At 40.9% G+C, this 26,759-nt stretch overlaps 1 protein-coding gene across 1 annotated transcript in view; it reads left to right on the top strand.

Annotated features, from left to right (window-relative positions):
• Window positions 1-16,242, top strand: part of PNISR (PNN interacting serine and arginine rich protein) — a 29,279-nt gene extending 13,037 nt beyond the window's left edge. Inside the window, exons 4-12 of the mRNA XM_045010621.1 lie at window positions 1,175-1,398; window positions 5,298-5,484; window positions 5,684-5,874; window positions 6,874-7,011; window positions 7,967-8,066; window positions 8,782-8,835; window positions 10,244-10,414; window positions 14,570-15,674; window positions 15,915-16,242. Of these exons, the coding sequence (XP_044866556.1) occupies window positions 1,175-1,398; window positions 5,298-5,484; window positions 5,684-5,874; window positions 6,874-7,011; window positions 7,967-8,066; window positions 8,782-8,835; window positions 10,244-10,414; window positions 14,570-15,674; window positions 15,915-15,945 (2,201 nt within the window). The 3' untranslated portion in view covers window positions 15,946-16,242. The remainder of the gene's footprint in view (window positions 1-1,174; window positions 1,399-5,297; window positions 5,485-5,683; window positions 5,875-6,873; window positions 7,012-7,966; window positions 8,067-8,781; window positions 8,836-10,243; window positions 10,415-14,569; window positions 15,675-15,914) is intronic.
• Window positions 16,243-26,759: the final 10,517 nt, after the last annotated feature.

The following is a 26,759-nucleotide window of genomic DNA, read 5'->3' as shown; positions in this document are numbered from 1 at the left end:
GGTGTCTTAAGGGCACCTTAGTCCTTCCACTCCTAGTCTTCACTCTCTGTGCTGCCACCTCTAAGATATGCAGTACAGAATCTTGCCTATAATGTTTGCAAGGTTTAAGGGTTGGGGTTTTTCTTGTTTTGGTTTGTTTTTTTGGTAGTTTTGTTGTAACTTTCTGCATTGTAATGTAAACATAGAGAACTTGACATAGAAATGTTGACTCATTATTAAGTGGTTATGTTTCTAGTGAGGTTCTGGGTGATTGTATGCCATTTAATATTTTTATCAGTGACCTGGAAAAAACAAAATCTTTATTAATCAGGTTTGCAGAATATACAAAGATTGGAGGAATGGTAAGTAAATGTTCTGTTAGTACCTTGTCCTCTTAATCTTAATCCACTTAATCAGTGAGTAAAATGGATGCAAGCAAGCAATATGCAAACACTATAGCCAAATGTAAAGTCATGCTTCTAGGAACAAAGAATATAGGCCATAGTGACAGAATGAGGGACTTCTGTATTTGGTATTGGCCTAACCACATATACTATGTCCAGTTCTGGCGTTCATACGTCAAGAAGGATGTGTAAAAATTGGAGAAGGTTCAGAGAAGAGCCATGAAAATGGTTAAAGGATTTGAAAGCCCTGCCTTATAGCGATAGACTCAAGGAGCTCCATCTGTTTAGCTTATCAAAGACTAGGTGGAGGGGTGACTTGATTACCATCTATAAGTATCTACATGGGGAACAGAAATTTGATATTAGCGGGCTCTTTAGTTTAGCAGACAAAGGCATAACTTGATCCAGTGGCTAGAAGTTGAAACTAGACAAATTCAGACTAGGAATAATTTACCCAAGATTGTGGTGGATTCTCCGTTGCTGGAGATTTTTAAATAGAGATTGGATGTCTTTCTAAAAGTTATATGCTATATTCAACCATGTTTTTTGGATTTGAGGTAGGAATTAATTCCTGCTTCATCAGACTAGGTGGTTATAATGGCTCCTCCTAACCCTAATCTATGACTATATATATATATAAAATCAGTTTATACTTACCTGACTCCTTATCAGACAAAAGCTGAAAGTCTTGTTTTTTGGCACTTCATGAGATTGATAGCTTAAGAACATTTATTATTTGTCTAAGTCTCATTGTTAACTTCATATTGAATTTTATTCTAAATCCTGAACAGAATGGGGAATGCCTCACCAACCTCCACATCCACCTCCAGATCAGCAGTGGATGCCTCCAGCCCCTGGTCCAATGGAAATTGTTCCTCCATCTGAAGACAGCAACAGTCAGGATAGTGGGGAATTTGCCCCTGACAACAGGCATATATTTAACCAGAACAATCACAACTTTGGGGGACCACCTGATAACTTTGCAATGGGGCCAGTGAACCAGTTTGACTATCAGGTGAAACATATTTGTTGCTTTAATATTGTAGACGTACAGAGTCCCTTCTGTGGAAGTGTTCCTCTAAGAATATCTAGCGGCGAGACTCACTCTTCAGTTCTACAAACAAGAAGTCTGTTAGCTGCTAAATCTTAGCAGCTAAGATACATTTTAACACAATGCAAAATACCTTATGCATACAGAAGAAGACTTTAGAGTTTTCAGTTCTGAGGCCAAACAAGATTTTTTTCCATACAAATAATGAGAAATGGTTGTTATGTGCAAGATTAAAACGACTCAGTGTTTTCCAGTATATAATTAACATGACAAAGTTGTGTAAAAGAAAGGAGCATTAAATAAAGTTAAGATGATAATATATCTAAATATACTAGAGAATGTACTATAGGGCAGCGGTTCTCAACTGGGTATCTGTGGCCCCCTGGGGGTCCATGAGCCCTTTCAGGGGATCCATGGAGCCCTACAGCTGAAACCCAGTGCCCTGAGCCCAGCGCTGAAGCTGGGAGCGGCATAGGGCTGAAGTTGGTGGCCACCCCACTCCAGGGTGGAACAACGCGGGGCTGAAGCTGGCACACTCTCTCCCGCCCCCACGTCCCGTTCCTCCCCCCCCCCCCCCCAGCCAGTAGTGGCATGGGGCTGAAGCCGGTGGCCCCTCCCCCACCCCACACAGCTGGGAGCGGGGCTGATGCTGGACCCCCTCAAGCTCCCGAAGCCGGGAGCGGTGTGGGGCTGAAGCTGGCAAACCTCCTCTCCCTCCCCTCCCCACCCCCAGCTGGGAGCTGCACTGGGAGTCGCCCGCCCACCCACCCGTACATAGCCCCTAGCTACCCCCTGCCTGCACCCTGAGCTACTCCCTTGCCTGCACACAGGCCCTAGCTATTCCCTCCCTGCACCCTGAGTGCTATTCAACCTTTTTGAACTGAGTCCCCTCCCCATTTGAGTTCTATATTTTGGTTGCATCCCCACGCAGCCCAGACATGCTGGGTGGCCTTCTGAGTGAGTTGAGGGGTGGAGGTGGCACTCCCTTCCTGGACCCCGATGCATGGAGCTGGTTCAGGCCCCGCCAGCTCTTGCCCTCTACCCCCCTCCCCATAGAAGTAAAACTATGCCTATGCCTAAGGGTCCCCTCTGGTCCAGAGCCCCAAGATCCTCCCGGCCCCCGCTGGGCCCTGGTGTTTTTATAGCATGTTGAGGGGGGCCTCAGCAAGAAAAAGGTTGAGAACCCCTGCTGTAGGGAATAGTCCTGCATTTGCAGGGAGATAGACTGGAGGATCCGATTGATCTTTTCCATCTCTATCTTCTGAGAGTCTATGAATAAACAATTATTTAAAAAAAAATTCACATCCAATTTTTTCTTTACTCTTGCAAACAAGTTATGTGCAGTGTAGGATTGGAGGAATGGTTTTTTTTTTAAGTAGTACAGTGAGGGATATTGTCCAAGTCTATATCCAAAGAATTTACTCTAGATTTTTCCCCCCCAATTTTCAATGGTATTGTATGCTCAAACCTGTTACAATAAATTATAAACACACATTACCTTTTGGAACATCTACCTCATATTCACAGACAATAGAAATCTGTGCGGAAGGCTGACAAAAGGTATAGGAATTTATTTCTCTTCTATATAATTTCTCTACTCTTAAATTGTAGTGTCAGGTATCATTGTTAGACATGAGGTGAGCCATCCATTTTCAAATACTTTAGACTATAAAAGTCTTCTGTCTGCTGTTACTGGACAAAGTTTTATAGACAGCTTTTCAGAATCCTGTAAAAATGGTACTGAAAGTCCACTTTGTAGCAGATGATGCAGTAAATGCAACTATCTTTAAAATTACATTGGAAGTACTAAATGTCTGTTATTTGAATAACCAAAAGAATATAATAAAACATTGATTTAAAAAGAGCAAAAAATCAAATTTTTTAAATTTAAAACTTTTTTTTTAAATAAACCTGTTTCAAATTAAATTTCAAATTAAGACAACCTGTGTTAAATCCTAAACTTATTATAAATATTAAAGTAATTTAAATTGAATTAAAATATTAAACAGTAAGTTTTCTGCCAAAATCTTAAAAAAAAAAATCACTTACTGAGCTGCGGAAAAAGAACAGGAGTACTTGTGGCACCTTAAAGACTAACAAATTTATTTTAGCATGAGCTTTCGTGAGCTGCAGCTCACTTCTTCGGATGCATAGAACTGCGGAAATCACTGGCTAAGCACCTAGAACCAGAGTTTGTTGAAGTACTAAGCCAGCTTTTGATAGTAGTAGCAGATATTTTCTTCATTTCAGATTATTCAGATAGTTCAATGACTAGTTCATTCAAAGTTAAAAAGTTGATTGGAGTAGAAAAAGAAGAAAAGTTTGTTTTCCTCTTTCAGTCTGTGAATAAAAACTCCGTGTGAGAGAATGAGATCTACTAGTTCTAAAATCTTGAAGGACATGGTGACCCGAAACAATCAGTTCAATTTATTAACTACAGATAACTCTTATTATTTTTATTTATTTGTATTGTCGTAGTGCCTAGTAGGACTAGTCATGGACAGAATATAGTAGTTTTCTTAATAATCAGTTTTAAATGCAAAACATGTTTTGATAAACTTGTTTTTATGTATCTAGCACATTTAAGGGAGTTTTAGTTAACTAATAAAAAAAATTAAAATGCTGTTTTTGTGCATTTTTAATTGAATTCCAGTTTGCATGCAAATAGAGCTTGACACAAATCACACATAAAAATGAACCTAGTAAATAAGAAATGTATCATCCATATAATAGGTACCATTTCAAACAATACATTTATTTTTTTACATTTTTTATGTTAAGCTATATAATTGCTTAAATAAATGTGCATAGATATAGTGTGTCCCCTGGTTAACAAAGAGTAGTATCAAATTTTGTGTAAAGGGTATATGTAGTTGTAAATCGGCATGTTTTAATGGTTACCAACCAATGAGAATCAACCTTATTTTAAAGAATATAAGTAGTACAAATGCAAAACAAGATTAAAATCAATTTTAATCAAGGTCCTGCTTGTTTAAATCATGCTGAAAATTGGCAATTTAATAATTTTTACTTAAATCACTGTCATAAAATATTTGATCCTTGCAGCCTTATACCTATACGCCATCCTTTTAAATGGATTCAGTGGCTATTTCTAGGAACCAACTATAACATGCACTCATCTGTGCCACAGCTTTGCAAGTCTGACTTGCATGGCAACTTGGTAGGAATGCAGGAAGTGTACCAAACTTGCATATAAATTTATGCATTATTTTGATCAGCCATAATATATCTTTTTATTTGTAACATCCTCGATTAGATGAGTGGAGATTGCAGGTGAAGTCCAGCAACAAGCAACAAAAAGTTGGAGCTTTTCACCTTTGTCTTCAAGTTGTAGTTATGGGGAGAGAGTGATTGCATGTCAACACTTCAGGACGCTGCATGCTACTATGGCCCTCAGGTTGCACTTTGTGCACCCCAGCTTTAACTGAGTATGCTGATGGTAGTTGGTAGTGAATTGGTTAATATTGACAGCAGCTAGATGGGTATCAGACTTCAGTTTTGAGAGGCTGTGAAAAGGGGTTGTCTGCAGCCCATTCATAGATTCATTATGGTGTCTATGTATTGGTTTACATTCTAAAATCTATTTTCAAAACCAGAAGTTCTTAAATAAATAAGTCACTTTTTAAATAAAAATGACACTTTAGATTTTGGGGACCACAGTAAAACAGGTAGAAAGACCATAGTTAGGTAGAAAAATCCATGATTTCAATTTGCATGGACTTCTGTTGTTTCACTTACACACACACACATGTGCGTGCACACATGCTCTGTGGAGCCCAAGGAATAAGTTTAGAGTGCATTGTATTAAATGTGAAGGAAAATGAACTGCATTACTCTTTCAGCATGGGGCTGCTTTTGGTCCACCCCAAGGTGGATTTCATCCACCTTACTGGCAGCCAGGACCACCAGGGCCACCAGGTCCCCCAGCACCTTCAGCGCCTCCCCAGAACCGAAGGGAAAGGCCCTCGTTCAGAGACCGTCAACGTTCACCCATCGCGATGCCTGTGAAGCAGGAGCCTCCGCAGATTGGTACATGTTAACCACACTTTAATGAAAGAAATCCAAAAACATGATTTCAGAGATGGTTTTCATTGTAAAAAGAAATGTAACATCTGAAATCTGTAATTACAACTTAATAATAGCAACAACAAAAAATTCTAATTGGGTGAGAAAGATGTATCTTTTTATTTTTCTCCTTCTGACAAAACTATAAATCTCTGGCATGCAGATGCTGTGAAACGTAGAACCCTTCCTGCTTGGATTCGTGAGGGTCTGGAAAAGATGGAACGAGAAAAGCAGAAAAAGCTGGAGAAAGAGAGAATGGAACAGCAACGTTCTCAGATGTCTAAAAAAGAAAAGAAAGCAAGTGAGGAAGCTGAAGAAGGAGATGGCCCACGGTTACCTCAGAAAAGTAAATTTGTAAGTAGAAGCATTCACTTTTGATCTAGATATCTATTTTCCTGAAAGATCTTAACATTTCTCTCTGTAAACTGAAAAATAGTTTCTTTATCTACAACACTTATTTGTTACTCATGTTAAAAATTAAGTTTGTGTCAACTGCAGTGCCACTTACCTGACCTTTGTAAATTCTTGGTAGATAATGGGCAAAAATTTAAGCATAGCTTAAAGAATATTTATTTTTACTTGGTTTGTAATAGCAAAGAGGCAGTGATAAAATTGGCCTTTATTTTCTGTTTGCATAAATTGGTAATTGGCATAGACTAGAAGGGAGGTGTCTGTGGTAAAGAATTGAACTGTTTGTACTTGAACTAGTTTGAGTACAAATGTACCAGTGCATCCATGCTTGCCAAACTGAACCAATTTAGGGAGTCTTATGCTGTAGCCTTGTGTCTGTGGTAGTTCTTCCTAAATGATTTGCTGGATACCTATCCTATAGTGCATAGGTGGTCTTTCTGGACGTAGAGGGGTCAGGTGAGCAGTCGAGAGCCTTTAGTTTTTCTCCTTGGGCAGCTGCCTTGCCTAACGAATATCCTAGGTTGTTGGGTGAGGGTCCTCTCTCTGGATCCCGTAGTCAGATTCCTCCAATCCATGCATAAATCCCGTTCACTTGGGGAAATGTCTCTGTGTTGGTCCCCATACATTATATCCTCCACACCTTGCCTCAAATAACAGCTTTGCGTGTCCTAACCAAAAAGACCCACCATGGCTTGTCCTCTGCAAATAGTGGTTTGACGATCCATATGAGGATTACCAAACCTGCATTGCAGCTGGTGATTTATGGTGGGATTTCTGGCTCCAAGGGCTTGCAGAGTGGGAAGGGGGATTACTTACTTGTTTGGAGGGTTGTTTTGCTTCATTCTGAAGTGCTGTATTTCAATTTCTGTTGAGAACCATAAATAGAAACTGCCTTGTTTTAATTATGAATTAGTCCTAAAGTATGCAATGGTCTTCTTATAGGACAGTGATGAGGAAGAAGACGACATCGAAAACACAGAAGCTGCAAGTGTTGGAAAAGTTAGTAGGAGCCCCTCTCCTGCTCCTCAAGAAGAGCAAAGTGAACCAGAAATGACAGAAGAAGAAAAGGAGTATCAAATGGTATAAATAACATAGTTCTCTCAAAAGGGTGTTCATCTATACGTATGTTTCTGTTTTTAAGCATAGAAGAGTAGTTGTGCTTTTCTATGCCTGACATTTTAAATAAATATATAACATAGATTGTATAATGTACTGGGATTATATATGGAGTCGTGTGTGTCTCCAGTTTAACATATGGATAGCATTTCTACATAGGAGAGAATATACTTACATACGTGTGTGTACCATACCATATATGTGAAGTCTAGAGCTATCTGATAAGATGTAAAGAAACACAATATACTTATTTATCATGCATTTTTGCCCACCTTACTGGTCTTCATCCACTAATAATGCTATCATTCTTCCTTGGAATTTATTCTAACATTCCAACTCCCCGATCATCTACATTTTGCTAAAAATACAGTTTCTTAAAGCCTAAGAATAACAAGATTAAGTCTTGGACTAGCAGCAACTTTTCTATCAAAAAATTATAATTATTTGAAGTGCAGTATCTTGTGGTGTTGCACGATGAGAAATGGGAGCTTATTTCCCAGTATGACCTAGTATTCATTGGAGGGTCTCTATCTCCTATGTATAAAAAGGCTATTTCAGGTGACTGGTATAGGTTTTTGTGGTTCTTTCTGAACCCTCTACAACTGAAGTCCTGGTATTTAAGGCCCCAAACCTGCGAAGTCTTATGCATGCACTTTATTTTACCCTGCTTCTGTATGTGAAATGCTTATGATTATAGGTCAGTGTGAGAGTATAGACTTTGGATTTTTTCAATTGGACTTGATTTCCAAACTACTTCAGAGTCCTAATTTTAACTGATCTTTTGTATAGAAAAATAAGTAAAAGGAACCAAATATGGTTTTACACCCATGCAAAGCAGTGGGGTTGCATACATGTAACAAAGTGTAAAATTTGGTCCAAATACTTGGCTTCCAGTGTTGTTTAAAATTATTTTCTTCAGATGATGTTGACAAAACTGCTGCTGACAGAGATTCTTTTAGATGTTACAAATGAAGAAATTTATTATGTAGCCAAAGACGTACATCGTAAAGCAACTAAAGGTATGCTTTTCTTTTTTAGTTTGTTCAGTGAATATTCTATATTTGCATGTTTTTAGAACATTTTACTCCATAGCAACTGTTCCCAAGAGCAATCAATATCTAATGCATCTGATTTGCTAGAGCTCAAATCCAGTAATCATATACTGTTGTCCTGTGCAGTGTATTGTGAGTTACTTCAGTTATTCCATGTCTTTCATATAATTCATTTCTTTAGTTATGACGGTATCTCTGTGTTAATGGCTTTTGCAGTGTAGATATCTATTTCTTAATGCTATCATTTTACCTCAAACTTTTAGTTGATCAGAAATGAAAAGAGACAAATATGAATCCTCAAGTAGCTCATTTTCTTTCACTGTTAACAAGCCACTCTATATATAACAGCAGGTGATTTTTTTTCTATACAATTATGAGTAAAATTAAATATGTAAATACTGGTATTTGAAATGTATATGCAGATGCTGTAACTTGGAAACGGATTTATGAATATAGATTTGTGGTTTGCAAGTGACTATTAACTCACATTTATAATGCGAAACTTTTACATGGTGAGAAAATCTAGGACTCGTTTTAAATGGATGATACGTTTTTAATGTTTCTTCTCTCCCTCCAAAAAACAGCAATAGTAGTAGATTTAACAATACCATAGAATCTCATGACTATGAAATCGTGGCTATTTGTGTTAACATGTTGTTCCTGTTGTTGATGTGATACAAAGCTCCTGCAAAACAGCTGGCACAGTCCAGTGCACTGGCTTCCCTCACTGGGCTCGGTAAGTATGTTCCTTATTTTTGAGAGGGGCTTAATGGGGAGATCACTTTTATGTTGCATTTCCAGAAATTGTGTGTTGAAACTAGGTTGTAATTACCCTAATAATTAAGGGTCATTCTGCTACCTTTACTCATGTTGGGTAGAACCTTACTGTATAAGTTATCCCACAGATTTCAGAGGGTTAATTTGTGGAGTAAGGAACTAATCATATGAGTAGAGTATCAGAATCTTGCCTAAGTTTGTAAACTAGGTAAACACATGAGAAGTACACTTACTTTTTTTTGGCTAGATAGTTTACTCGATAACTAATCTTAATAGGATGGTTTTTAAATTGTTCCAGGAGCAAACTACAATCTTTTTTGAAGGAAGATGACTATTTTTATGCATTAGTCCCGTTTTGGTCCAGCCTATATTAACCGTGGGTAACAGTTGACAATATAACTGATAAAAATGTAAAGCTCTGATTTGCAGAAAAAGCCTATTCAAATGTTTAGAATAAATGTATACTTTCATTGAAAAACTACACACTTACTAAAGCTCCCATGTCCACGATTATCAATCTGAAGATGTCCAGGATGTGAAACGTAGAATTGCGTTCTGAGATGTAATAGGAAAAGCTCTTTCCCAATGTTGTCATCTTACCATAGTCTAGTAGCAGTGCTACAATAAAATGTCAATGATCATGTGCTGATTACACGATATTGCGAACTTTGTTGAACTCCTTTACATAAGGTGAAATGTTCTCTGTCCCAATTATTCATCTGTTTTTAAACTAATTGTAATAAAGATTAAGAGAAACTCAAATGGAAAGAAAGTAAAATGCCTCTGTCTCAGATGTTTAAGGTTACTTTGTATCAGTCCAGTGTATATACTCAGATCTTTCTTTTGGGGGCGAGGGAAGTCCCATTTTTATTCCATCTCTGTACCTTTTGACGTACAGTATTTTCTAAACCACAGTAGAAAAGTTGATATGGCATTCAGGAATTCTAAACCCTGGACAACTGAAGGCTGCCGAAGTCATTGCAGAGATGTCTTCAGGGACAGGGTCCCAGGCATTTCACTGCTTTGTCTGTGCGCTTGCTGATACATGGGAAGGCATTGTTACTGGCTCTATATGGAGCTTTTTTTGCCCTTCCATACAATGAGAAAAGTGCCATGATCACAGTGGTTGCTTGCTGAGAAATAGACAAGCTGTTCCAGAAGGAGTAAACCCAGATAATAAGCATCAGTACAGAAATGGGGGCCTTGAACACTTCAGTCAACCAGCATTGGCACTTCCCTAAGAATAAGTGGCTTCTTCAGAGAAGAGAAAGTGAAAGAAGGGCAATGTACTCTCCTCTTTGCCCCACAGAAATATTAAGAACAAGGCTTAATCTTTCCTCGTGATAGACTGGGCTTTATGCACGCAGGTGGACTGGGTGGTTATGGATCAGGAGACAGTGAAGATGAGAGGAGTGACAGAGGCTCTGAATCATCTGATACTGATGATGAGGAACTACGACACAGAATCAGGCAAAAACAGGAAGCATTTTGGAGAAAAGAGAGAGAACAGCAACTATTACTAGAAAAACAGCTAGAAGGTAAGTCACTTAAATGTGTTCCTGCTGTAAAAACATATGCATGCATACATTTTACAACTTAGTGGAATATGTGTGGGGTAGTGATATATATATATATGCTAAAACATATGGAGCCTTATATAAAAATGATGTTCCTTAATTCTAAAGTTTTGCTCAGAAATGTGTTTGAGATACTTTGCCAAAAACTGGTTTTGTGTCCTTTTTTTTTCTTTCCTGCTTGTAAAATCCATTATATATGTTCTTCATAGACTATTTATTTACTTTCTTAGTTTTAAAAGAGCAAATCACAACAGATAGAGCCCTGCAAATCCATGGATATCCGATTTATATCTGTGGATATCCACAAATTGTTTTTGCAGATCAGATGCAGATACAAATTTTGTATATGTTCAGGGTTCTACAGATAGTTTTCAAAAGTAAATTCCTTTAACATATCAACCCTGATTTAGGGTAAAATTCACCCCTCTGGAGAGGGACCATATGAAGCCTTTTCTCCACTGTTCTTTAAAGTGGGACATACGCCTTACGTTGTCCCTTCACATGCGAATTAATTTTACAAGGACTGCATTGCACAAGGATCTTTGAAATAGTGTACATTTACAAAGTATTCTCAGGTTGAGAACCATTCTCCAAACCTATTTGTCAGGCTACACAGTGGATATATGTCAGCCTACTAGTGGATGAAGAAAAGAGCTTGTGCAGATGAAGAATTTTGTATATACATTCTAAATACATGAAAAATATTTTAACTCTTGTGATGTCATTCCCCATTTCAAAGGGGCAGTCTGGTTCTCTCTCTCACTAGATGGTGAAAACTTGGTGCTGGATAAGCTATGATTTTTTGGGGATTTCCCCCTTTCCCTGCCTTTTAGAATTTTTCTCTTGTCACTTCATTAGGGCTAGATTAGCATAGGATGCTTCTTTGTGGATAGTTAGACTTTTATGTTGCTTGTTTGCCTTAGGGTTTTTCCCCCTCTTCCCCCAAAGAAAATCATACTGCAACTTGGGTCTCTGAGAGAAAGCTGAGCAGTCCTCAGCCAGAGGGATTATCTTCTTTCAAACTGCTGAAAGTTGGTTTGGAGTGATTTGTGACTGCTCAATCCTTGAAGAAAGTAAGACCCAGGATATGCAATTTCTTAAAGCAGATGTAGAGATATATTCACTGCTTTTTGTAGCCTAAGGCACCTGTTGGGTTCCACTCTATTCTAAATATGAAAAAAGTGAACTCTGTTTTCTGTGTGCCAATCTAATTTCGGAGACTCAATTGTCCATGATTCAGCAAGTCAAATGGAAGGAATTCTACAAGAGGCCTGCATTCACATACTCATTCATTCAAACAGTAAGACGTTCCTTTGGGTTTTTGGGTTCTCAAAACCAGCCAAAAGTTCCTTGTCCCATTGCAGAAAACACTTCCAGGTTAGATACTCTGCTAAAGTGTTCCTTTCAGGATCTCAGATTATGCAACTAGATATATTTACATGTGTATCTTCATAACTTGGTGTCGGTTCCAGTTTTCATATTCAGTCACTCCAACTATAGTTTCGGAGAACATAGCCTTGATCAGAGCTCTCTCTGGCCTACCTCTCCTAACACTTTGGATATTAAGTCCCCCCTCATGCATGATGGTTACAGCACAAGACAATTTGCTGGAGTTACTTCTGTGTTTCCTGCCTGGAGAGCAGTGGTGCTTGGTACATGCATGGGTGAGAGGCTCACTTAAGTCTCAGAGTGGGGTAAGTTCACTGGATGTAGGCAGAGAATAATGTTTACCAATCATTTTGCTTAAAAAAGGGGGCTGTAGGCAATTCATTATTTCAGTCAGGATCTGATGGTGGCACGGAAGTTAAAGTTCAAACAGTGTATCACTGGCATATTTATTTCATGTTGCGTTGAAGTTGGACATTTTCTCCTTTTTGTTTAAAGGCCTGGAAGCTGACCTGGATCAGCCGTTCTTTATAAAGAGGTGTGATATCTCAACATTTAGTTTCCATTCCTCTCTTTTTAGGTGTATTAAGTGCATATATCAAAGGAGAGGAATGTGGAAGTGATCTGTATTGTGGTCACATGAGGGAGAAGAGGTCTCCCTGAGGAAAAATATTGAAACTATGGAATTTTGAAAGGATATTTTAAATTTGTTTTCAAGGTGGTCCTTATAATAATTTCCTGGCCTTCTCGATTACTTCTAGTTAAACATGAGCAAACACAGAACCTTTGTCATTGCTGAATATTCAAGAAGGTGGGTTTTTTTGTGAAGCTTGAAGTGAAAATGATCCAAAAACTCTTCCAGATCACTTCATTCTCCTGGGTTTTTTCCCACCCCTGTAAAAGATGGTCTCTTCATAAGGCAGTTCTTACATGAACACACACTTACTTATTGCATCTGTGTATCTCAAACGAAGTTTTGTGTGGCTTTTAAACTCTTTCTGTTTAGAAACCATGTTGCCTCTTTAAATTTTCAGTTTCTCTTCCCCTGCTTTTATTTGTATTTATATTAGGATATTTACATGAAAACAATACTATTTTTCTTTAGTCTTCTGCTCATCATGTAATATTCCCCATTTAAAGGCAATATTAAAGCTATGGGCCCAAGCCCATTAGCTAGAAAACACTTCTCTTCTGAGGTATTCACTTTGCCATTTAAACTGTCACAGCAAGCAAACAATGGAGTTGTGCATAGCTATTTAGCCAGACTAAGTTATCACCAGATAGAGCAGTAAATTGATGTTTCCTATCATAAATAGACAAAAAAAGCTTTATTGCAACAGAACTGCTTTACCCTGGTTGAGTGCATTTTTGGATCACAACTATAATCCTTATCTGTGATCAGTGAGGTACAGCCGACTCAGTTTTATGTAGAATTTTGGGGGGCAACGGTTGCCCCCCAACATGCAGCTGAAACAAACATATCTTGTTACTCCACATCTGTGTGTGCTGTATATCAGAGTTGATTATAATTGAATTGTAAAAGGTGAGCACGTACAGATTTTCTGGATAGCTGAGATTTTTGGTGATGTATTCATTTAATGTAACAGTGTCTTGTTCTGCTATTTAAAAAAAATTATATTGAAGGGGAAAAAGTATTCTAAAATTATTTTTTACCCCTTAAAGGTATCTTAATCCTTTAATATGTTTAAAATGTGTATAATGCACTGAAAAACCTTATACAGTTCATGATAAGTATTTATTTTTCGTGCTTAAGGGCTATTTTAAAATAAAATATATGGAAGGTCTGGATGATTTGGGGAACTTGGAAATGGGATATATAACCTTTTTACTTTCATGTCACCAGTTTGACTTTGGTCCATACTGGTAGTGATCTGTCAGCAGTCTGGTATGCTGAAGGCTTGTCTATACATGGAGTTGTTCCTGATTAACTCCATGTGTGAACAGTCTTATTCCAGATAACATCAATACATGGAGTTACTTAGGATCAACTCCATGTATAGACAAGCCTTTAGTCTTGGTTCTAGTGGACAGATGTCCACTAGAATCATGCTCCCTCTCCCTCCACAACATTGCTAATTAGTCTCAACAAAGAACCTAATGATTGAATGCGTGAGTATGGAGTCTCCACTATCCTTTTCTAGAGATGTGGTCTGTCAGGGTGGAATGGAGAAGTTAACACGTCTTGCAGTACCTATCGCTTTGAGGTGATTTTGTCGTCATGGAAACAGAATGGTTTCTCTTACTCATATGCACCAAGTTCAGATATGTTTAAAATATGAACATAAAGTATGAATTAATCACTTGCCAAAATTGAGTTATGTAAACAAAAATAGCATCCAAAACTGTTAAAAATATCGCCTGTTTCGCCTTTAAAAAAAAATAAATCAGAAAGCAGGTTTTAGAAATCACTTCTAAATTATAGTGTCATAAAATTAGGTCATCCAATGCAGCTCCCTGTCATTACAGGCTTGTGAATTAAATCCTATATGTTAAACAGTATTAAGCACTGGGTGGGGGGATTTTTTTGGAACTTGAAGATGGTGGTGTAGTGAGGATGGTGGCAAGTGAATTGTTTCCTAAAAATGACTAAGGTGGTCTAGGAACATGTTCCTTAGCCAAGAAGGACAGCACATTTGTTCTCTTGCCATGTATCTGTACCACATTATTTGGCATTTATTTCTGGTTTTTTTCTTTCTTATGCTTTTCCAGAAGAAAAACTACAAAATGAAAAAATTGCAAAAGAGATGAATGAATTCATTAATAAAGAGCAAAATAGCAATTCAGCACCACAGGAAGCGAAGGAAACAGAGGATGATGTGTTTAATGAAAAGAAAAGATCTCCAGGTGAAACTGCACCAGATATAGAACCCAAAAAAGAGGTTAAAGAAAAAGAGAGAACAGGAAGGAGTAGGTCAAGAAGTTCAACTAGTGGTACCACTAGCAGCAACAGTAGAAGCAGTAGTAGCAGCAGTACTGTGTCTAGTACATCATATAGTACAAGCTCAGGTAGTAGCCGCAGTTCTTCACGGTCTTCCTCTCCTAAAAGGAAGAAGAGACGTAGTCACAGTAGATCTCCAGCACATAAAATTAGGCGCAGCAGAAGTAGGAGTTATTCTCATAGAAATAGGAGAGAGAGGAGTAGAAGTAGGGAAAAGATAAGAGAAAGGAGACGGTCTAGTAGAAATAGCATGGACAAGGGGGAGAGACGAAAAAATCGTAGTCCTTCCCGGGAAAGAAGTTGGGAGAAGCATAGAAGCAGTAGTCACTCAAGGGATAGGCGAGCTAGTCGTGCTAGTCGCAGCAGGAGTCGAGATAGGCGTAAAAGTGATGACCAGCATAGAAGTCTTAGTGGAAATAGGCACAAACACAAGGGTGATGGTAAAGATCAAGAGAGGAAAAAGGAACGAAGTAGGAGCATAGATAAAGATAGGAAGAAGAACAGAGAACGGGAGAGAGACCAGGAGAAAAGAAAAGAGAAGCAAAGAAAAGAAGAAAAAGACAGTAAGTCTGGCAATCATGATGAAAGTAGGTTAAAGAGAAAAAGAGATAGTGAAAGAGCTCTCTCTCGCAGCAATTCAATGTCTGCTAAAATTTTAAGACAGGATTCTAGACAGGAAAGCAAAAAAAGTTCTACCAAAGATAGTAAAAGACATTCAGACTCTGAATCTAGTGTCAGGAGCAGTTCTGAATCACCAGGAAGCAGCAAAGAAAAGAAGGCTAAGAAATCAAAGCATAGTCGGTCACGATCCATGGAGAAATCTCAAAGGTCTGGTAAGAAGGCAAGCCGCAAACACAAGTCTAAGTCACGATCAAGGTAGTATACTTTTTAAGTATTTTGTCTGATTATTTTTTTTTTACTATTCGTCTTCCTGTGTACAACATATAAAAGTATTTTTTAAAATAAAATTCGGTATTCGTTATAATTGTTGTCTTGGGCAAAAGTAATTTTGGGAAGTCTTTTACAATTACTAATTGTTAAGCCTAAAGTATGTGTGGTTTTGGGGCAGGGGTGTCTTTCCCCATTAACTTTTTTCCCTTTCCCTTTATTTTTCAGGTCAACCACCCCTCCTCGTCGTAAACGCTGAGGAACGATGTGGCACCAGTGATATGACATTAAAAAATTCCATGAGTTTTAAGGGCTTGTCTCATTATAGAGGCACATTGTGGCTGTGTAGGTGAAACCAGAATCCTTTTTTAAACTGTAAATAGGTGTATTTTTTTCCAAATGCTGCTCAGTTCAATAATAGGGTTTCTTTGTATTGCAATTTTTTCAGAAACAGTAGTGCTTAATAAGAATATAAAACATGCCATTCTCTTTCAGCTGTAATGTTCTTAAAATTACTATTGAATGTACTGTGGTGTCAATAAAGCTCTTTAGTTCATTTTTGTTTAAAATTCTTGCACCTTAATTTTACGTGTTAAAATATAGATAGTACTTTTTTTTTAAAAAGCAGCTGTTTTTTTGTATAACAAATCTTAAAAAGTACTTTGAAAATTTTTTAACATCTATCGTTTTTCAAAGTATGTGAGGTTTTTTGGTTTTGGTTTTGTTTTGGTCCAGGGATTTAAGATTAATCAATTGGGTGGGGTTGGGGAGAAAAAGGAATAGACTTCTAATTATTTTTTTCTTTAGATGAAAATGTCTTAACATTTTTACAGTTCTCTTTCTTTTTTGGACTATCAAGTAACATATACTGTGTAAAATATAGATCATTCTGTAATATGAGATATGCTAAACCCAACCGAGCACCAGTAGGAATATGTGCAAGTAACTGATTATGTGCACCATGAATGTTCAGCTTTGGAACTATATTCCTCAATCAACCACTTCTATTTTGTGTTCAAACGCTACTTAATACTAGTTGGAATATAGAATAATAGATAATACTCTGCTCTCAATAGACTATCCCTTTAGAAGGGAGAATTTTGTGAAGAGTTGGTTATCTTGACAGTTTAGACATTTGGGAATGCGTAGATTTTTTTTTTCTTTTTTTTTTTTTCCAATCAGCTACAATTAAGTTTAAGATACACTACTGTGGAATACAGCTTCCATGATGCACTGCATTTGGTTTTCAGTCCAGATCTTATATTATCTGTTCAGTTTAAAAAAAAATGTGAAAGGTTTATATACTCTACCAACAATTGGAATTTTGTCACATCCTGTACTTATGGAAATTACATTATTTGACACAACTGCACTGATATTGGTAGTGACTTGCCAATAAAGAGAGCACACTACAGTACTGCTGTATTTAAAAATTCCATAGATCTAGCTAAATAGCATATACAGAACATCTATTACTAGCAGTACATTGGCATTAATTTTGTTACATTGTTGACATTCACGAACATTAAACTTCATCGTGTTTTATAAGAGAGTTCTCTTATGAGCATGTTTGAATGAGAAGGGTAAATAAGAATGCCAAGTATAATTTTATAGATGGAGGAGATGTGATCTTAAACAATTCTGTGGGTAAGTATATAATGGGGGGGTTGTATAAATAAAGACAATTCTAAATTTGGATGCTCTATTAGTTTAGAAGTGTGCAGGCTTCTGCCTGTTCTAAACAGACACAGATTAAAATAATTTAAAAAGATTTGTGCAATAGGGAAAAGGAAACACCATTTTTAAGTGTATGGAGTAAATGTTATGGGGTTTCTTTAAAACCCAAGTCCACAAATTAAGGCTGGGGTGGAATGAAAATAGTATCCTCCCTGTTAGGGCTTCCCCTCATCCTCCCTTGGTTATTGTCATGCAGACAAAAAGAAGACCAGAGTCTGAAGTGCAAGCAATGCAGTGTTTATTGGGGTCAAGCAAGCAAGCATATCCATAGCTTTGTACATCAGTAGAGTTTTGTTTTCTCCTCTTCCCCTCTTCTCCCCCTCCTTCCCCCAGCTCTTTTTTTAGCATGCTCAATTATACCTGTAGTGCATGCCCCAGCACCACCCCTTACAGTTTATGGTCATGTTCCGTTTTTGGAGGGTCAAGAATCTGGAGCTTCGGTACCACCTCTTTTGTATCCCATGGGATGGGTAGGGAGTGAGGTTGTATTTTGGCCAGGGTCACCATTTCTTTGGCTTTTTAGTGTTTCTTACGCCTCACTCCCCCCCCACCTCCTTTGTCCCTCCCAACTGGTTGCTTGACCTTGCCTTGAGGTAGAAGTCAAAACCATCATGTATATTAAACTCCCATTAAAACCAGCAACTTTAACTCTCTTCCTTATCTTTTTTCTTTGTGCTATAAACCCCTTCTGGTTGTGGACCGATGCAACACAGAATGTCTTTGTTTTTGTTCACAGGTTAGTAAGAATATTATAAGTCAAACGGGCAAAGAAAACCCAAAATTCTATCTCAGGCAAATATACAGGCCTGAATGCTATGTTAACATCACTAACACTCTCAGGCTGGGTATATGTGAAGATAAGTGAAATAGCACAGTTGGTAAACTCCTGAAGAAGACTGGGAGACTGTTGGGACCTGAACTGTTGTCTGAAAACTCAAACTGGATGCAGATAGATGAATCAGTCAGATGTAGTCAAACAAAGGACATTACTAATGTTACAGATTTTTATGTACTGAGGTTCTGCAAATTTTCTGGTATATGGTTAGTAACCTCTACTCCGATATAACGCTGTCCTTGGGAGCCAAAAAATCTTACCGCATTATAGGTGAAACCGTGTTATATCGAACTTGCTTTGATCCACCGGAGTGCGCAGCCCCACCCTCCTGGAGTGCTGCTTTACCGTGTTATATTGGGGTAGAGGTGTACATTACAACCTTCTCTGGCTCTGAGGGACCTTTTCAAGGCTGCCACTTACTAACTGTCTTATTTAAAACTATAGCATATAGAAGTAGAAAGACTGAATAGACCATCCATATATATCGTACTCAGCTTAAGTGAAAATTTTGACTGTTGTACTTTTTGTAAATAAATATTTTAATGCAGTAAATAAATATAAAAAAATGACGACAACATAAGCACTAGTCCTTATGCCATAAAGGAGGTACGAGTAATTGTTTTTCTGGTGTAGTTATCGACTATACATCCTAAAGTTGTCGTGGAGGGCTAGCTCTTCTTTCAAATTTCCCATCTGCATTGTTCTTCCTCATCTTATGCAAACTAATTGCTGAAGTCTGATACACAAAATTTTGATTCTCTTCAAGCCTGAGGTTCAGTTTTGAGTCCTGAGAAACCTTCCTGCATGTCAGCATGAAAGGCCTCCTTTCTATCTTTGAGCCAGGATTCTTTGACAGCTCTGCCATGGAATCCTTCAGGAACATGGACTCCTCAAAGAGGTTTTACCACTTTACTCTTACAGATTACTAGCTTGTTGGCCTTGTTGAGCATTATGAACCTACCTGGGGAGGTGGGGTTACAGAAGGCCCGAAAGCACTCCAAAGTGAAAAGGCCTCTTGTATGTCCTCATCACCAAGACAAACTTCTGTGAGACCAGGGGCCTCTTAGCAGTTGTCCTCATCCAGTTTGTCTTTTGAAACTAAAACCAGATTCCAGAGAGCCAACATATTGAGACTGTGACTACACAGCCCTCCCTCACAAATAATTTCTGTTATAATTGGCATCATGATGATGAGGGAGGAAATAAATTACTTACAAATTCAATTACCAGAGTTTCCAACAAGAGCAGAAGACTCCATGCTGTTTACCATGGACCTCTCCATGCATGTTTAGACGGCTGAAGAAAGCACCTAAATATTAGTGATTGCAGCTACAGAGACCATTAAGGTATACAGAGAATCTAAGAATGAAAAATCCATAGGCACGACTATCTGAGGAGGCCTACAACCAACCTTGTCCTTGAATGATTATGTAGTTAAACTCTTAATTTCTGCACCTGCTTCAAGAGTTTCAATTAAGGCATAGAGCCAGCAGAAGATGTCTGATCCCTGCATCCATCTCACCTCCAGTAGAACTGACTATATTAGGTTCCACAGAATGGTTTTAAATAGTTTGTGTATCCTATCCCAAGCTCACCAATAGACCCAGTAGTCGATTGAAGAGCTAGAAGACAAAAATGCCTAGGCCTGATCAGGAAATCATACTTATTGGGCCCCTTATGGGGTAAATAGCCAATTATGGCTTGTATTTCAGTAATACATTCCTACAAAGAGGACAGAGCAGCATTCTCTCTTAAGTTCAGGGGAGTAGAGTAGCCAAAGCTGCTGCTGCTTTTCCAGCAAGGATTAGCAAGCAGCATGTTTACCCATGTGAAGAAGAGGAAGGAAAAGTCCAGAATTAATTTGAGTTAACCCAACATATGTTATGGGAGGAAGTGTCAATATTGATTTTATTTAGGGTGTGGAATCTGATTTATTAGTGAGGCAGTGAACTTGTGGCAATACAAATGTAAACCTAGCACCAGAGGACATTTTGTTTGAACTAGAAGAAACAGGTGAATGTCAACACATTTTTTCAAACCTTGCTACTGGTAGTGGACTAGTACTTACCACCTAGCCTAGATGTATGTTGCGTGAGCCTGCTGCATTGTTTTCTGGCTTTCTAGTGTTTACATTGTTACATGGACAGGGCCGCCCAGAGGATTCAGGGGGCCTGGGGTCTTCGGTGGCGGGAGGCCCCGCTTTGGCAGTAATTCGGAGGCAGGGGGTCCTTCTGCTCCGGGACCCGCCGCCAAAGTGCCCCGAAGACCTGTGGTGGGGGCCCCCCCTGCCGAATTACCGCAGAAGACCTGGCACTTTGGTGGTGGGTCCTGCTTCGGCGGTAATTTGGCAGTGGGGAGTCCGGCGGAAGGACCCCCCGCCGCTGAAGACTCGGAGCGGAAGAAGCTCTGGGGGCCTGGGCCCCGCGAGAGTTTTCCAGGGCCCCCGGAGTGAGTGAAGGACCCCGCTCCAGGGCCCCCAAAAAACTCTTGTGGGGGCCCCTCTGGGGCCCATGGCAAATTGCCCCACTTGCCCCCCTCTCTGGGCAGCCCGGTACATGGAAATGCACTTTAACATTTCATGACTTTTTAAAAATTTCATCAGCAAAATGAATAAAGTGGTACAAGAGTATCATAGAGAGTCCTGTCTGTCCCCCATGTTTAAGCACTGTAAGGCTTCTCTCAAATGAAGGTTTTTTTGGTTTCATGAAAGGGTTACTTCTACTGCCCTCTTTTCCTCATTTTATTTTTTTCCTCTTTTTACTGTACAAAGGCATTTTCTTAAGGACTGCAGCTACTGTCTTTCTCTTTGTCCTGTCTCTGTCCTCTTTGTGTAGATAGAATTCACTGTGGCTATTGGTGTGTCCCTTTTATCTCAAAAAATGTAGTAAGGAAGCACTTAATTTTTATGCATTAGTCCCAAATCCTTTATTAGAACCTTTTTTCATTAGCCACAGTGGCACAACTTCAATAGGAGAGAATGGGGAAACCCTCTAAAATACTACATAGCTCAGTGGTTGGAGCACTCACTTGAGAGGCAGGAAACCCTTATTCACATCCTTTTCCCCCTCTGGCAGAGAGGAGGGGAATTGAACCTATTCCTCCCACATCCCATGTGAATGCTCTAACCCCTGCGCTAAAAGTAATAAGGTGGGCAACTTCATCTCAGGTGGCCAAATTTTGAATGGGACCTAATCCAGTCTGTAAGCGCACCTATTGGGTTGGGCCCTGAATGTGACTTAGGCATTCAGCTGCCTATCTTCCTCTGAGGTTGTGAATTGCTCTGGGACCTAGGCAGGAGTTAGGTGTGCAGCTGCCTAGATGGAGACAGCAATGTGCATGCCCAAATGCAAAAACAGGTGCTAGGAAACTCTGACCCTGAAAACTTAGGCTTCCAAGTAGTTTAGGCACCTACCCGGGTTCAGCAGAAGTTTTGTGGATCATAGTGGAACCAAAACTGAAATGTAAGTGCCTGAGGCTTAGGTTCCTAAGTCTGTGGTTTAGGCTCCTAAGTACCTTTGTAGATCTGGGCCCTTGTTCCTTATTTCAATAAGTCCATATTCCAAAAATAGAAATTTCCTGATTAGGTTTCCTCCTAGTAATGCAGCACACTAAGACCTGTTCATCTATTTTAGCACATTATAATCCACTAAAAAACAAACACCACCACATGATTCGAGCATTCTGATTACTGCTTCCAAGTTGATGTGTTAATTGCTACTTGTTTTCTATCATCATTTTGATTTCTCAACACTGTATTAGTTTAATGTTCTCAATTAGCATCAGATCCATTGATGATCTTACCCACAGTTTCAGTGTTTCCCATTGCCTGCTACAGCTCGGAAACAAAACTTTTAAATTCTTAATCCAGTACAACCACTGTATTGTGTCCAAGCTTTTGTTACTATCCTCTGCTCATACTAAGTAATTCAACATAGTTTAATAAGATGTAGATACATCTTTGATGTCCTCTGCAAACACACAAAACCAACCTGTAACACAGTAGGAGTAGCCTAGGGCTGACTCACCACTCTGCACTTTGTAAGCACCCCGACATGGGCCAGACTGAGAGTTGATTAGAACTGGGTGATTCAGCTCATCAGCTAAGGACTATTAAATGGGAGACAGGCAACAGAAGGAAAGGTAAAACCGCCCAAGATCTCAGGTAAGACCTCTCTGACCCTGTGACAGGAGGGATGTAGAAGCTTGGGAGAAACCTCCTGGTAATGGGACATGAAGTCTGCATAAGACACTGTAAATAAAGTGCACTGCTAGTGAACTCACCAAGGGTGTGTGAGGACTGCTTGCAAAGAGAAAGCCAGCATGAGGGAACCTCATGCAATTTGGAAGCTTGTCCTGGGATTTCCTACTCCACTATGTGAAGGACTGGAAAGGGAAGCTGAAGTGGGCAGACTGGGAAATCTGAAGGAACTGTGGTGGTTAGGTGAGTAGTAGGAGTTACAGCAGAGATTGGCAACCTTTGGCACACAGCCAGCCAGGGTAAGCATCCTGGCGGCCCAGGCCAGTTTGTTTACCTGCCACGTCCGCAGGTTCAGCCAATCGCAGCTCCCACTGGCTGCGGTTCACTGCTCCAGGCCAATGGGGGCTGTGGGAAGCGGCGCGGGCCGAGGGCTGTGCTTGCCGCCACTTCCCGCAGCCCCCATTGGCCTGCAGTGGCGAACTGCAGCCAGTGGGAGCCGCGATTGGCCAAACCTGCAGACGTGGCATGTAAACAAACTGGCCCAGCCTGCCAGGTTGCTTACCCTGGCAGGCCGCATGCCAAAGGTTGCCAATCCCTGAATGACAGCAACCCCTACAGGAGTTTCAACAGATCTTGCTATCTTAACAAGCTGAAAAACAAATCCTACAGTAATCTATTGCAGGCCAATTGCACGTGCAGCAATAGATCTTTGAGAAGTTGGTGAATCTCTCAATAGGGAGTGATAACCAGGCAATGGGAATGACACTGAGCAAAATGGGCCTAGTGGATGACCCTGAGGCTTTTTTGTTAACACTTGAGAAAGTGACTTCAGGAGCAGCCTGGGAAAAGAGGGTATGGGTCTATATGTGGCTTTCTATCTCTTGTAAAAAAGTCAATGTCACTCAGTGATGAACAAGCAACAGATTTTGATACCGTGAATGCAGCCATTTTAGATTGGCTGGGTCTGTTGGCAGAATGATACAGGCAGAAGTTTTGAGCAGCAAAGTGGTTGGAGGGGTTAGGGCTGTTGCACAAAAAGTGATTAGATTGGGCCTGTAGGTTGCTGAGGCCAGATGTTTGGGAGATTTGTGGACTCCATTATTTTGGGACTTGCAGACTGAGGTAGATAGAAATCTCTGAAACTTGGACTAAGACAGTTGTGGCTCACTCAGCTACTGAGCAACCAGTTGCACCCACTATTTCTGTGGACACTGCAGTTGCTATATGTGGAACACCTCCAATAAATTCCCCCACCAGTAGGAGCTCGAGAAATACACAAAGTAATCCCACCACCACCACCTTGAGCTGGCTACTCCAGCACAAGGAGAAGAGGCCCCAAGTGGGAGTTACCCAGATATTGTAACATACCTCTTCTCCCTCTTCCATCCCAAATCCTGAGTTTGGAAAGAACAGTACTGGAAAGGAGCCTGGAACCTGGGGGCGGGGGGGAATATTTTACACAGGAAATCTCAAAGTTATTGCCCCTACAGCATCATCACCCTACTGAAGCTCAATGATGAAGGTCAGTGATGTTTTGATTTTGGATCAGAAGTGGCCGAGGTTGAACAGCTTAGCATCCATTTGATAGATTAGCTGCACTGCTGCCGGAATCTTGTTAGTGATCAAATAGAGCATCACAGCAAGGAAGATGGAGAAGAGCATTGGGGCAATAACACAGCCCTGTTTAATGCATGTCTTAACCTTAAAAGGCACCATAGTAGATCCATTACAAAGGATCACTGCTTGCAAGTCATTGTGAAAGAGACAAGGAATGGTGATAAATATCGGTGGGCATCCATACTTCAGAAGGATTTTCTACAGTGCTTCTCTCTTGATGGAGTCAAAGGCTTCTGTCAAGTCCATGAACACCAGCTATAATGGTCTGTGGTCTCTACATTTTTCCTGCAGCTGGCAAGCAGTAAAGTTCATGTCAGTGGTACCTCTCTAGATGGTTTAAACTAGGGGTTCTTGCAACAAAATTTTTGGTGGCCTAAGAATATGGCCACGCACTTGTGCTGGTGGCTGCTCTGACAATTTTTCTTAAAGTACTAGTTAACTTTAGGAAAAACAAATATGCACATATACATGTCCAAATCATTGTAATTTATTTATGTAGGGTTTTTTGTTTTCACACTTAATAAAAATGTACTGTTGTCTCCATTCTTTACTGGGCCTAAACATAGAAACATAAGGTGCGTGCTTTGCATGTTCTTGTCTTTTTTATTTCTTTTGTGTTTTTGTTTTTAAAAGACTTGCTAGCTCCTGCAACTGCTGCTGTAAAAAGAAATACTTTTATATTAATATCATTTGCACAGTCTCCTAGCTGGCTCCTAAGTCTGCTGTGAAAAGTGATATTAACAAATAGCCTTACTTAGCTCTGAGACAAATTAAGCCCTGGATGGGTTGGTGGAGAGGAAGGCAGCAGGGTGCAAGGGGGGGGGAGTCGATGGGGGGTTCGTGGGAGGCAGCAGGGACAATTGGGGCAGGGGGGTGAGCCTGGGGTCAGCACCCACTGCTGCCACACAGCTGGGGCCCTGGGCCAGAACTTCATAGCTTGGGCCTGAGCCTGAAAGCCTGTGCCTGGGGGATGGAGCCCCCGCTGCATGGTGGAAGCCCAGGGTCGGAGAAGGCAGCAGGGGCCAGAGGCAATGGGGAAGGGGTGGTGAGCTATGGCCTGGAGCCTGCTGACACATGACCGAAGCCTGGCTAGTGCAGCCAAACCCTGGGGCTGCAGGAGGGAGGGGGGAGCAGTGGAGAAGGGATGAGCCAGGGGCGGGAGCCTGTCTGCTGCCGTGCAGCTAAGGCCCATAACTGGAGCCTAAAGCCCCATGGCTGGAGCTCGCTGCCTGCCACCCCAGAGCTGAAAAACTCAACCCCATTGTCCGTGGGAAGGTGGGGAACTTGTTGGCAGCCTTCTCCAGCATTTGTGGCTCCAGAGGGGGGGCAGGACCCAACCTCTGATAGCGGTCCTGGGTGAGAGGCTGCCTCTTCCTTCCCTCACCAGATCACAGCCCAGCATGCTGTGGCCACAAGAAAAGCCCCAGGTGGCCGCATTTGAGAAATGCTGGTATAAATCCATTTTGAGATTCATGAAGAATGTCTTCACAGAGGAAGAAGATGGTTCAAATGAAATCTAGCAAGGATGTTTCCTGAAGTTGCTAGCAGAGAGATTCCTCTATAATTTCCACAGTCAGATTTATTTCCGATGTTGGGTTAATGTGTCAGAATATATACAGGTACCATTGATATAACTAGGTTGAAAGCACACTAAAGTTTTCACAGGTTTAACTAAATCAATTTTAAACAGATTTAAAATAAACTGGTGCAAATCCTGTGTTTAGACAATCCCCAAAAGCAAGGATGGCGGGAAGTGGAGACAACGGGTAGGGCTGTGGAGCAGTAAAGCAGTGACCTTCCTGCAGCGTGGGGGAGGCAGGTGGAGGGGCTCTCCCAGGGGGCTGCTGTATGCTGTGCGGCGATCATGTTTTTCACCCTGGCTCGGGGCATGTAAATAAAGAAGTGTGGGTCAGACAGGAGCTCTGCCACTCCTGCTCCCCACTGGCGGGGGGCAGGGGTGATAGCCCCGATTGCAGCACCTGTGCCTGCACATGTCTCCCAGGAGCCATTTGGGCCGCTGCCCAGCTTTAGGGTGACCAGATGTCCTGATAAAATCAGGACTGTCCCAATATATAGTTGTTTGTCCCGTGTCCCAACCAATGTACGGTTGGGATGCCATTTGTCCCGATATTTTGGCATGAGGCTGGAGTGGATTGGTCACCCTAGCTGGCAGGCTCCCGTGCAGCTCCCGGGAAGTGGCCTGGAGGCCCCTGCGGCCGCTAGACACAGTGGCGGGCAGGGGGGTCTCCAGTACGCGTGCTGCACCCATCACCAGTGCCATCTCTGTTGCGGCCAATGGGAGCTGCGGAAGCAGGGCCTGCAAGCACGGGCAGCACGCAGAGCCCCATGACCCTACGTGCCAGAGGAACCTGACAACCACTTCCCCAGAGCCGCCCCAGGTAAGCGCCACTGGGATCCCACCTCACCCCTGCCCCAGGCAGGTCCCTCTGATGCCTAGGGTCAGGGGTGGCCAGGGGACTCTGCATGTTGCCCACGCCATGAGAGCCCTATCCCCGCACCTCCCATTGGCACAGTTCCAGCCAATGGGAGATGCGGAGCTGGCGCTAGTGGTGGGCACAGCATGTGGAGCTGGACCCACCCCCCACACCAGCCCTCAAGTGTGAAGGTGGTGGGGGCCGGCCAGGGGCAAGTATGGCATGATCAGATGCACACTGGTCTGCCTGGC

Source organism: Mauremys mutica, chromosome 3 (genome assembly GCF_020497125.1).
Source record: "Mauremys mutica isolate MM-2020 ecotype Southern chromosome 3, ASM2049712v1, whole genome shotgun sequence".
NCBI classification, from domain to species: domain Eukaryota; kingdom Metazoa; phylum Chordata; order Testudines; family Geoemydidae; genus Mauremys; species Mauremys mutica.
The sequence above is the reverse complement of the archived record's forward strand: the minus strand, read 5'-3'. Positions and strand labels throughout refer to the sequence as shown.